A 13,711-nucleotide genomic window follows, 5' to 3' on the forward strand; every position below is an offset into this window, starting at 1 on the left:
ATTCTCCTATCAGAAACATGACATACTTGGTATTGTCCAGGAACGGTCTAGACACAGTTTTATTTGAAGAGTCCATACAAAAGGAGAGGGTTCTAAGAAACGTTCACAGTGGAAAAAGGTGAAACCAGCATCTCAAGACTGAGCAAGTGAGGGCTGCTACAAATGCACATGGGAGAAAATTTTTATTCATCTCTTGACAGTGTTACGGATTCTTAGTAACTGCGACTCTCCGTCATTGTGGAGAAACGTTAGCTATATCTGTTTTCTGCTTGATCACTTCCCAGCCAGTAAAGGTCATTCATTTCACAATTTAGTATAAATTCTTGGTGCACTTAACACCAACTTAAATCAATGTGCAGTAAGGCCCCTAATCAAAATTTGGTTGCAGCAACAGGCAATAATGCTCCGGCCCTAGCTCATTAAACAATTTTATGCTTGTTCATTTTTGTCGTGCCGAAAGACGTCAAAAGGACAACACTGAATTGTTCTGTTGTGGTACCTCCTAGATACAGCAACTTTTTTGTGAAATGTACAGATATGTACCAGTTTTACTTGCTGCGACTCTCAGTAAGCTAATGCATATTTTATTTTAAGCGCATTCTCGAAGTTTCCATTTCAGCGTGTTAACAGAAGTTTTCTTTTGTACCAGCTGCAGGACTACTTGGCTTGAACTTTTATGTGCATTTTTCATTAAATGTCAGCAATATTCAGAGGGGCTCAAGAAAAGCAAACTTTATTTTGAAGTAAATGCTTGATACCAGACTAGCTTAGACAGGGCAGTCTGCAGTAAGAACATTAACTTTTTACAGTCATGAGCACAGACCCATTTTGTTGTCGTTCTGGTCAGAAACTATTTCACGCATTTAGACACTGTGCAGAAAGAGCACTAATGTGAACAAGCTTATAGTAAGTTATTTATCTCAGATGCTTTTCTTTGTTCCTGATACCCTTGTAAAGTGTGCAGTCTCCAGCCAGCAACACGTTGTGGGTGATAACCACAGAACCTGTGTTCTGTAGGATCCTTATCATCACTTTCTTCTTCAGTGCTCTCATCAAAGGACGTTTCGTGTTAGTCAAATGCAGAGTACATTCCTCCACGGCACTAAAATCATCTTCATATTCCCGAAACTCATCATAGTTCTTTCCAAAAAAATACATGCCGTGAAAATGTCCCCCTCTAGGTGCTTTGTGCCTCAAAAACTAGATAGGAATCCCTTAAAGTGCGCTGTCAAAAAGTGGTGCCCTGATACAAAGGTGTTCCGAAGTGACAGTGTAAAGTTGCCCTAACTGAAGCGCAATAAACACAAAAAACAGCACGTGGACACATCTGGTTTGAACCAATAAGTTAGCGTGTCAGGAGAGGCCCAACACTTGACCACAAAGAGATAATGTAACAACATGCCTTAACTAAATGGGTGAATGAGCCAATTTGCTTACTGAAAACGCATTTACTTGAAATTCACAGGAAAACACAGTAGTTTTGAGCACTTCAATGCCCTTCACCGGTGCTCTTTCTGAGTAACTCTTGACTCTTTCTACAGTATAAACGAATTGACTAGCATAAAATGTTCTCTACCATTTTACTAAGCAGATATATTGTGCAAAAAAAGCTATAACGGAGTTGATAAAATATAACATTTTAGAACCGTATGACCTACCTCACTATTTGTATGCAGTCAAAGAATGATAATTGAGAGCAAAATAATAAAACACTCAGCCGGCGAAATTGCCAGTCACATGCTGTTGAAATAGACTAAGCTATTAAAAGCAAAAGTTTGCAAAATGCATTCAGAATCTTTTCTCCTTGGTCACTCAATGGCTTTCAATTGCTCTGGAATTGCTAAGTGAGTAATGTATTTGTCATTGCACAAACCCAGTGACATTTGTATTGTGAGTTAATTTCCTCATTGTATTTTCATTATTAAATCCCTATATGACTAGGCAAAAGAAGCACGTGTACATAATTCCTTAGGAGTGTGGTACGTCTTGCTCGACACGAGTTTTATTGTAGGGTTATAGCTATTATACAGGTTCGTGTTTGTAAGGTATAAAATGTTAGTCAACATGGGTCATAAGGTTTCCTTTGATCAAGGCGGTTTTGAAGAAAGCTTGAAAGGTTCCCTGAAACGGTTTGGACAGATTTTGTAGACGCGTAGAGTACAGCTACGGTAAAACATTAGCGCCGTAATTTAGGCGAAGCGTCTCGTATTGAGAGAGCTACGGACGATCACAAGTTGCCCTCCTCCCTTGCCATTCTTTTTCTCCTCAACTCGTTCACCGAGTGATCGGGTCTAAGCTCCACCTACGCTGGCTCTGTGTCATGATATGACGTCATGTCGTCTACGTCCGGTGCTCGGAGCCAGCGCACGAAGCTTCTCCAACCTCTGCTAGCTGCCTGGCCGTCGATTCCCAGCGAGAGCTATCCAAGCAACGTGCGTTGCGAGCGTTCTGTCGCAGCGCCGAGCGTGTCCGGTATTCCGGTAAACGCAAGCGAGCTATGCCTGTCGACGGATGAGCGGAAGCGAAAACTAAAGCCCCTCAATATTCTACCACGGTGATGAAGGGGTTCTTGCGTAAACATGAGCGCCTAAGTGTCCTGCACTGTGCCCAGCCACGTAGTGGCGCAGAGCTTAACCAGCCAAACACAGAGCTACTATACCTGTAATTAGGTGTAAAAGATTTTTAACATTCAAAAAATTCGCCGTGAGGCCAAGTCCGTCACTAGTATTATTTTAGGATAAGCTTGCAGATCTTTTACCATGAAGTATTAGCGACACCATCATTGTTTTCTTTTACTCCCTCAGCAATTTGGCCATTATGGAAGCCTTTCTTACTGTTTTAGTTTTTATTAGTTATTACAGTTAGCTCAAGTTAAGTTGTAGGCTCGATTTGAGCGTTGAATTAAATTTTATGCGTAAGTGTCAAATGACCTATTGAGCGAAATGCAGCTCCACTAACGTGAAACCTGTGGAGGTGCAAAGCATCCGTTGATGCACCGCTAATGGGCTCATACTGCCTTAAGCAATGGATCATAACCCCGTAAACGCGGCCTCCCCATTACGACGACAGAAGAGAAGTGAAATTCTACGCTGCAACGCAGCCAGCCGTGGAAGACGACGACGACTACGAACGCGGGAGCAGTGGCACGAACGCGTACCGAGCGCGAGCACGAGCCGCTTGCTTACCGTGACTACGACGACGACAGGAGACGCCGACAGCCCGGGCTCATAAGGTGCTTCGCCTCTAAAATACAGCGAGTTCACGATTACTCTGCTGCCAAAAGTTTACACCAGCAGCAAAGTATAATACACTTGGTCACTGCTATATTGCCTCTGTGTTCGTCTGGTTGAGCTCTGTGCCACCCTACAGGCCGCTCACGTTTGCGCCACCGTGCATCTGGCAAAACGCCTTGTCCGCCTGCGTTTACCGGAATATCGGGCACACTACTCTCTATGCCGTAGGTAATCCTCCGGCGTGAAGTTACCGCTCCAAATGCGTAGATGCTAGCGCCGATCGGATACAGACAGACCGATGCGCTGCAGCCACTCCGTTCGCATGTTGCCTAGAAGAGGGACACGATGTCACAACTTGACACCGCTAGAATTGCAGCCCACAATGTAACAAGGGCGATCCATGGTGCCCGCGAAAAGAAAGCTCGAGACCAACACTGACCGCGCAGCTCGCGTCGACATGGAGAACGTTGTAACACAAGCAGATGACACTTGGTGTGTCACGGAAGTGCTTAAATGTTATGATAAATGTTGTGTATTATCTTTCTGTAACTTTTTATAGAAACAATTAAATTATCCAACCTTCCAAGTATTACGAACAACATTTGTTTACCATAAAGTTGGAAACATCGATAACGCGACTTGGGCAGCCCAACTGACGTCAATTGGGCTAACTACGCCAATTAGGGGCGGCTGAAAATTCAGGGGAGCGGCACCGCTGCGATCGGTAGCGATGCACACATTTAAAACCTCATAATTAATTACACGCTTTATGCGGAGAGCTTGAAGAATCACCTACTGATCAGAAATACCTACTCTGATGATGATGATGATGATGATGTATGGGGTTTTTTGGCGCAAGGGCCACATATGGCCAAAGAGCGCCATACACGTGGTGATGAGTCTACAGACGTACTGATTCGTTAGAGTAGAAATACCTACTCTAACGAATCAGTACGTCTGTAGAAAATCGTCAAAATCGTATCAGGGTCCCTTTAAGCTTGATTTGTGAACCCACTAAAGCACTCAAGATGTCTCGCGGAAACAATGGTCAAGGGACACTGGAAAGAGGAAGGAAGAATTTGGGATCTTTTGCACGTTTCCCATCCATAGGCAGTCGTGGACCACTCGCATGAACACAAAATGCGTAATGGGACACACTGTAGCTGCAGTTCTTGACGATTGGGGAGCAACAATAGGCAATGAGGCTAAAAATCTAATTAGTCATTTCTTGTCATTTTCATTGTATTTTAGTTCAATTTGATTTGAATACATCATGTACATGTTTAAAAGAAAACCAAGGTATTTGGAACCAATTGGACTTTTAGTGATGACAATTCCAATATTTAGTTTGTGTTTGTAACTGGGGTGTGCTCTATGGCACTAATATTCAGTGTAAACTGTTCTCAACAATCTGACACACAGTTTGTCACTGAATTTGCTGAAATTCGGTAAGTGGGAGTCAGTCTGTTCTGCTGCTAATGTAAATGCCATTCCAGTACTCTTAATAATAAATTCAGCTCTTCAACAGCTTACAAGTATAAATACTTGATTTCCAGTAGTACAGCCATTAGTCACCTTCTCTCTTTGGTGTTGCTTCACATCATTCTTCCTAGCCATGGCCATAAAACAGACAACAAAGCCTAGTTCGATGTGTCCTATAACATATATTTTAGCTTAACGTTTACAGTTCGCTTCGCCCAGACCAATGTATCATTACAATTTGCACATAGCCACCCAGCAGGAATGCTAGAGCACATGCGCATAACACTCATTCCAGCAGCATAAGGCAGAATGCTGCTCGCTCCACTGCCGAGCCAATTGAGTAGAGCATGACAGTGCATCCACTTGGCTTCTTTGTCCTTTGTAACCAAACTGGCTGCGCGCCACTTGCATTTCTGGAAGACACGCTTACTAAAAATGCAAGAACTACGCTGTTCTTTGCACTGTCTGAGTGCGCCACGCGTGAGCAAAGTGGACCGTAAGCGACGCATAGCTAAAACTGTGTTGTATTTGCGAGTGAATCAGTACCTAACCGGATCGACAGCGCTACCGCTTTGCTAACAGTGATTGTGCAAAAATACTTCACCTTCATGAACATGAACAGTCATCGCCAAAAAGCTTATAGGCTGGTGCAGAGGAGACCAGCGTCTTTTTCAGCTCCTATGGCAGGACTCATGTAGCACTCACTGTAATTGATTTGAAGTTGAAGAGCTCCACATGTTACAAGAAGTGCTACAAAAATCTCAACCAATCTACATCCCCTCTCAATCTTATGGAGTTTCCGACCATGGAGAGTTCTTCAAGAACTACAGTAAATGAAGAATGAAGAAACTTCCCGAAATGACAAGGACACAAGATAAACACAGACTCACTTAACATATGCACACAGTGCATACCTCTAAACATCTGAGATTGTGAGCCTGCACTGTGTTGTATTTGTCTCACTCTTGTGTCCTCAATTGTCATCCTGCACAGTTAGCCATTCTTCAGCTGTATACTCCTGGCCCAAGCTGAAATACTTCCTCACAGTAACCCACCAGGCGATTAAAAAAACGTTTTCGCAAAGTGTCCACATGGTTCTCATATACAGCCAATGTGGCTATTTGACAAACACCTAGCTGAATGCAACAAACGTGCGCACACTTCTGGGTTTTTTATAACAACTCTATCTCAGGCTAATTGCTGTATTCGTCTTAAAGCCAGCAAAATTAGCTTGAACATGCAGAATACAGATCTGTATTAGAAAATGTGTATATGTCATTGAAACAACAGAGTGATCTATAGCACAACCACACATAGATGCGGTAACCCTTATATAAGTCATGGGTCAAGAAGTGGCTTTGGGAGAACTAATTAAGTTAATGCCTGCAACAAGTACTTGCTGTAATAAGTATAACATTCCAATAGTAGACTCATTTCTACCTGACTGACGTGGAAAACTGCTGAGAGTTTAACATATTTTGTTCATGCGTATTGTGAGCCGAATCAACTAGGAGGCATCTTGTTCAAAACGAGTGTCCATACAACATCAGTGGTGTATACGAAGTACAAAGAGATGGCAAAAGTACACATAGGTTGACCAGTGCTCTAGTGAACAGTTAATGAGTGGCACAAAAAATAATAATCGTATTACACATTGCATACATCGAATGTCACTTCAACCACAAGGCAGAAAATATGCATTTATACAACTGGCAACTTTGATCCCAGACTCAAAAAGAACAGTCAAAAAAGTGTTGTGCTCAACTAGCAAACACTGAGTGCCAACACACATTCTTATAAATGGAACCACACCACCACACTTTGGCCACAACTATGACTGATATACTTTTTTCACAAGGAAAAAATCACAATATAGGATAAGACAAACATCACATATCTTTTTTGAAAATGCTACCACATTTGGCACCGGGTTTTCAAACCACAAGGTATGGAACAAGCTTCCCCTGCTTGCCATATTATCCAAGAACAGCATTTAGGGCTAACCATGACTTCCCTCATGATAACCAATCGGCTTGTCTGTCAGCACCACACGGGTGTTCACGTCCAGAACTCAATGGCCACACCGAACACAGAAGAATACAGTCATTTACTTTAGAGTTACTCTGCCTCTATTAGTACAGCCATTGTTTCTTTACACTGGCGTATTTTGCACTGGTGAGTTTCTCCGGGCTGGTGCCGTATAAAACTGGTAAGAAAATTGAAAGTAATCTTCTCACCAAGTCTGCGTAGCGCTTTCTGACATAGAGTGCATACCATTCTCATACATACGTAAGTACACGAAACAAACATAACAAAGCTTTATGGGTCACAGGAATAATTACAAAACACAGTACACAAGACATTTCTTTTGCAGATTTACCTGCAGCCAATCACAACACACAAGCTGTTTCTGCACTGAAATGATCCTCGTAACCGGGTTTTGGTTCTGGGGCTTGGTGCATCATCTGTTGTCTCTCACAAAACTTGCCTCTTTTGGCACATGTGCGCCCTTTGGTCACCAATGAGCCAAATGTTAATGAAACTGAACGACAGTTCTTTAAACGACTGCTGCACATACACAGCAACTATCGGGAGTATTCATCTTTCACATGCCTGGATTGGTGCAGAAATCAGCACAAAGTCACAGTCATTACTTTTTCCCTTTCCATAATATAATAGCTAAACTTTCTGGAGGCAAAGAAGCTACTGTATTTAAACGTGAATATACTGATTTTGAAGCAACATCACACAATGGTTACTGTTGATTCAATGTATTCACACAGCTGATCTAGCATAGATACATTTCCATTGATAATTTCTCGTGATCATGATGTACTGAAGGTAACGCGATAACACGTAATATGTGCAGCATGTGGTACCCCAGGCTGTTCGTGAATGTTCAGCAAGAAGAGTGCATAGTCAGAAGCAAAGCACCATATGCACGCAAGTAACACATTTTGTCGATCTACAAATCCCAACTAGACATGTACAGAGGTCGTCAAAAGTTCCCAGGCCGCCGCGCCCGGCCGAGGAGCGGCAACGGCTCGCCGCTAGATTGGCGCTTCCATCGCAAGCCCGCCTTGGCACGCGCTGGCTTCGAGCGTATGCGTGGAGGAGGGTGCATCCCTCTCCCTTTCTTGCTCTCCTTGATAACAAACAGAGGAACAAAGATACTGTGGCATGTGCCCTCACTGTGCGTAGTTTTCGGCTTCCTGGAGAGCAATATCTTGCGTTCAACTTCCCATGGGCACCGCTGTGACTCTCTCAGCCGTCTGCACAAGGAAATTCGCTGCATACTAACGTGGTCTCAGCCCGAAATGTCTGCTTGTGTTGCCAAAGAGTTCTAGTTCGCTGCGATGTTGCTAGCGCGCTGTCATGAACCGCGTGCTACTGAGTGGGTTTACAGCCTCCTGTAATGCAACGCTAATGAAGACGGTCGTAGGCTGGAGCACCTAGCACGCGTTATGGTACGCTTTTCAAAATTGTTCGGTGCGCTCCAATGCAGTACCTTCGATCTATCAATGCTACGCGTTCGGCGCTGACACTTTTCCGTCTGTGCTCACAAACGGAGGACTCATGTGCTATAATGTCAGAAAATAAACGCCTTACGTATATCAGTTTCACGAAGCGCCGCCATATGTCCAATTAATGTGTTGACGCCACGCGCTATAGTCGCCTGCGGAGATATTTATCTCATGCAGAAGACGAAGTGAAAGCCAACACGGGTTACCTTACAAAACGGCGCCCTACTAGCCATGGCACTCCCACTGGGCATGTTCGATTTTCAATTCCGAAGCTATCTGCTGACAGGCCGTGGCTGACAGCAACATCGTCATGAGCACGTAGCCTAAAAAATTGAAGGACACTTTGTAAATTCCAAAGTGTGTTCGGCGAAAGCCTGTGGCCATTCGACTGACTATTTCATGTCTTTTTTGTGTGTTTTTTTTTTTTTGTGCATGACACTCCCAGTGGAATGGGCACAGGCTTTTGCCGAACACAGTTTGGAATTTACAAAGTGTCCTTCAAAAATTTCTTCTTTTTTTTCTCTTTTTTTTTTTTGCTGTGCAACACAAGGGTGCCAAGGTCGAAGTGACAGCAAGTCTCTTGCAGCGACGTAGCACGTATGTTTGCCACCTGTTGTCCAGTACTACAGATGAGCAAGAACGGCACCAGGAGCGCGAAATGATTCGCTCCTCGTCCCGAACGAAGCGTGACAGGCTTAATCGCCGAGAGTTCGATAATGCGAGACCAATACCAAGCGCAAACACAGCAAGAGAGAGCAAAGTAGTCACAGCGCACCAACTATTTTTCTCCCCGCCGTGGACAAATCTATCTGTGCGTCACACGGCCAGCGGACAAAATAAAATCGAGTTAACATGCAGTTTCAAGACGATCGCGCATGGCCTCAACACATTAATTGTACATATGACGGCGCTTCGTGAACACATTTCCGGCTGAGACCACGTTCGTATGCAGCGAATTTCCTTCTGCAGACGGCTTAGAGAGCCACAGCGGTGCTCATGGGAAGTGAAACGCAAGATATTTCTCTCCAGGAAGTCGAAAACTACGCACAAGTATACGGTGTCTAACTAAATATGGCCGCAAGCACGGCGTGTCACTTTTCGGAACACTGCCGCCTCCTACGCCACGCGCTGCACAGCAGTGGAATTCCAAGAGCGAACAGTGAGAGCACATGCCGCACTATCTTTTTCCTCGGTTTGTTATCAAGGAAAGCAAGAAATGGAGAGGGATGCACCCTACTCCACGCATATGCTCGAAGACAGCGCGCGCCATGCAAGGCGGGCTTGCGATGGCAGCGCCAGTCTAGCGGCGAGCCGTTGCCGCTCCTCGGCCGGGCGCGGCGGCCTGGGAACTTTTGACGACCTCTGTACATGTTTCGATTGAATGCAACCTTCATTTACTACAGTGGAATTAAATACCCAAGAGGCCTGGCCGAAGATGTACCAGCATGATGTAACTTTTGAAATCAGTGCACGTTACGCAGTTGCTGCTTGCTGCCCCACTCGAGTGCTCTGGCCAATATGATAATTACATACCAGTGCAGAGAAATCTTCGACTCTATCTCGGATTTTCAAAGAGGTATTTCTGCTATTTGGAATGTAGTGCAGTCCACCTACAACAATAGCATTGATAACAAATGTCAGTAAAGGATGGTGTTCTCACATAGTACGAGGGGGCACCAAAAAAGTAACGAGACTCTTTTACTGAATCAGAAGGGTAGATAATAGTGACCCATGCTGCTAGTCACACGCGCTACACAATGGTCCACATCAGCTGTCGAAACAGCGTCCTCGTGAAAAGTTTTGTCAGCTTATATTATAGCTTTCTTTTGAGCCTCTGTCGCCGTCTTCGTCGGTATTGCGATGGTGGACGTCAAAAAGCAACGTGTGTGTATCAAGTTCTGTTCTCTCTTGATAAATGTTTTGAACCAAATAATTAATTTATTTTAAATTTGTGGCACAGGGTCAGACAATCAACGAGCATTTTTAAGTTCGAATAGCCAAGCGGTTGCATGATGCAGTTCGAAGAAAACGACCCAATCTGTAGAACTCAAGTCAGCGGCTTGTGCACCATGACAACACCGCTACCCACACAGCATTGAACATGCTGCATTTCTTGGCAAACGTCTTATGCTAACGCTACCTTACCTCACCCGCTCTTATTCCCATATCTTGCCACTTGCAAATTCTTGTCTCCAAGATTGAAATAAGACCTTAAATGAAAGCATTCTCAAGATCTAGAGGAGATAATGAAGAAAATGACAGAAGTACTGAGGGTCACCAAAATGCAAGAGTTGCTGCACAGTTTCGAACTATGAATAGAACGGTGTAACAAGTCCATTGCGTTCAAGAAAGTATAATTTAAAAGCAGTTAGAAATATGAGAATTATAAAAACAATTCTCGTTACTTCTAAATCCCGCTTCATATATCGATAAGGTACAGAAAATCACCTCATAGATAACTGTCCAATTATAATAATATGATTTTGACTTGAAATTTTTCATCAACGTTATATGTAGACTCTACTGTAATGAGTTCAACTGCATCCAATGTGGACAGAAGGAGGCATGTTTTGATCCGTTTCTCAATGCTGGGGATACTCTATGTGAATGCTGACCATAATGGGTGCATTAAAGCAGAAATTATTTGCAGCATGAGAAGAGAGAGCTGGCTAAAGTCCGTACAGAATAATGATGTGATTAACAGTGCCAGTAAAGACGACCAGAGAAACCAGTGGAGTAGCCCGGGATATTTTTCGGAGGAGTGGAGGGGGGGGGGGGGGGGGGGGGGCTCGCATTTGACGGCATATGCCCGGTGTGCCCCCTCTGGCTACGCCCCTGACAGAAACTATGAAAACAACACACTCACACAATGCCAGTGCTTGTGCTGTGTTTCTCACTTTCATGCTTGTCTCATTAAACTGCTAATTACATCGTGTTTCCTAGCATACACTTCTCAACCTAAACAGAGCAGCAGAGAGAGTTAGTTTGTATTATTTAATTTTGCATTCCTTGGTGAATGCTACGTGCTATGGCATTGCAGCACTGAGTTGTCTACTTGTGCTGACACAGCTGTTCGCCTGTATCAGATATATCAGGCTACCCATTGGCTGCGGCACATAATAAAATATATCCTTACTTTCAGTGGCCTTGGGTTATATCCTTCTAATGAGAGTCCCCCCCCCCCCCCCTGACGGTATACCTAAACATGGAATGTCAGTTGTGCATTCTAATTTAAATAACACATCCAACCGCACATTCAAGAACAGTTCCTCCTTCATGCTGAGGTCCTTGTGCTGCAAAGACGACCAAATGCATTAAGTTTGTTCAGCAAAACACACCGACTTGGGTGCTTTATCTTGTGCAAAACAGCAAACCATTTTGCAACAGCAAGTCTTGTTGATTAAATCTATGACATAATCCTCATGGTAACCTTGCCACCAGATTACACATTTCACAATGTCTTTCCAGAGGGGTACGAGACATACTATGACCGCTCCCATGATCTACCACTTCCTCACATACTGAGATGGACACTGACCCATTAGAACATCCAGCGCTTCTTAGCCTTGACAGATGCAGCACTTCGAGTGCCAGCCATCCTGTCGAGCAGCTCTTGGTCTGCCAATGGCAGCACAACGCACATGAACACCTGGCCTGAGTGGGCGTCCGTGGGGAACATGCACACAGGCGAGAACATCTCTCCTGTGTCAACGAATGCGCGTATCTTGGCATACAGCTCTGGATAGCAGGCACTCAGGTCGACGCCTCTGATTTCCAGCTGCCTGGCGACGTGGTGCAGCCCTTGCAGGCGCTGCTTCTGGGGCGGCAGCAGGCCGTTGGATCCTGCCATCACCGGCGACGCCACTGGAAGGATAAGCGTCTGCACGTCGTCTTCGGGCAGCGGCCCACTGAGTCGAAGTTTGACCGCCTTGACGACCATCTCGCGCGAGATGGCTCCGGCTCCAGAGGGCGTGACGGCTTCGTACGTCACGCACACGGCGACCAAGAGGACAAACTTGCGCTGAGGATCATACTCGTCGCACAGGGCGCGCACACGCGCGTACACACGGGCTCCCATGTCATGCGGCTGAAGGTCGTCGCGAGCGACGTAGAACATCTGTCCACGCACGCCGGCGTCGCTCCAGCCGCGCTCAAGGAACTGGGCGGCCCTCTGCGCACCCTGAAAGACGAGCCGGATGACGCCGCGGCCACGGGAGAGCAAGCCTCGCTGTGCGCACACCGACAGGTGCTGCCGCGATACCTGATCGAGCCGGATCTTCTGGAGCACCTCCTGGCACAAATTAGAGATGCGAGTCAGCGCGCAGCGCTTTGCGTCACGGTGCCGGTTGCGGCAAGCACGGCTGCAGAAGTAGCCGTAGCAGGTGGGACATGTGTGCACTCTGATCTTGCCCACGCCCGTCTTCGGGAGAGGCTTCTGGCAGTCCTTCCACTGGCAACGCAATGAGGCTGCAGAAGCGGCTGTGGCAGAAGCTTTGTCGCTGACGCCGCCAGCAGCCGCGACGGCGCGGGGACTGACGGTAGCGAACGATACGGACTCCTGGTCCGACGTGGTCGTTTCGGTGCCGTAGCCCTCGGTCGCCGTAGAACTCACGTAGAAGCCCGGCGGCGGAGGGTTCTCGGAATCCGAATCCCCGTCACCTGTCGCGTCGAATGATCTTCGTGCGTCGTCCGCCTGGCTTTGATCTCCGGTCAAAGCGTCTAGAGGGCAGTTTAGGAAGGACGTGGGGAATAATAAGAAGATGGTCATGTTAGGAGCCATTGAGAGACCTCGGCGCCGCGTGCACACACACACACACACACACACACACACACACACACACACAATACTATATATATATATATATATATATATATATATATATATATATATATATATGTATAAGGGTTAAGGCTAAGAAAAGGCACGTTCTGTACAGGACAGCGCTTCCCCTGGTTTTCTTTTGAGCATTGCAATGAAAAAACTACACTGACCCGAGCAACATTGTGCAGCTTCAGACAGCGCTAGAGTACTAGCACAAATTCTCACGCAGCTTGCAAAAAAAAAAAATCGCATTACCATTCATTATTCGTAACGTGCTTACTTCGTAGCGGAAAACAAATCTGTTGGCCTTGTTAAAAGCCTCGCGTTTCTCTTTTGAAGTCCTTTCGCTTTCAAATATATGGCCGGAATAAGAAATTATTACATTATCTGCTCTGTTCGCCAGCAAACACGATAATCCTAGCAAAACAGCACTACTTCCTGCAGAAAATTTGTATGTGATTAGAATTTTGTTAAGTAATTTTTATGGGTTTTAAATATAAAAACTTCATAAGCACCTACACAATACTTTGGCAAGAAACCGGAGCGATAATTTTGCGATCAATCGCGCCAGCCATCATTTTGCATGTTATGAGTGGAACGAGCGATACCGCGCAGGTGCGTGCAGCAAAGCTAGCTCTGGTGCGCCTACG

The 13,711-nt window shown here is 45.3% G+C and overlaps 1 protein-coding gene across 1 annotated transcript in view; it reads right to left on the bottom strand.

Moving 5' to 3' along the window:
• Positions 1-13,711, bottom strand: part of LOC119436432 (apical junction component 1 homolog) — a 120,209-nt gene continuing 106,498 nt past the window's right edge. The window contains exons 4-5 of the mRNA XM_037703280.2: positions 4,169-12,958; positions 1-4,042 (exon numbers count right to left, since the gene is read on the bottom strand). Coding sequence (XP_037559208.2) covers positions 11,781-12,958 — 1,178 coding nt within the window. The 3' untranslated portion in view covers positions 1-4,042; positions 4,169-11,780. The remainder of the gene's footprint in view (positions 4,043-4,168; positions 12,959-13,711) is intronic.

Source organism: Dermacentor silvarum, chromosome 1 (assembly GCF_013339745.2).
Source record: "Dermacentor silvarum isolate Dsil-2018 chromosome 1, BIME_Dsil_1.4, whole genome shotgun sequence".
Classification (NCBI taxonomy): domain Eukaryota; kingdom Metazoa; phylum Arthropoda; class Arachnida; order Ixodida; family Ixodidae; genus Dermacentor; species Dermacentor silvarum.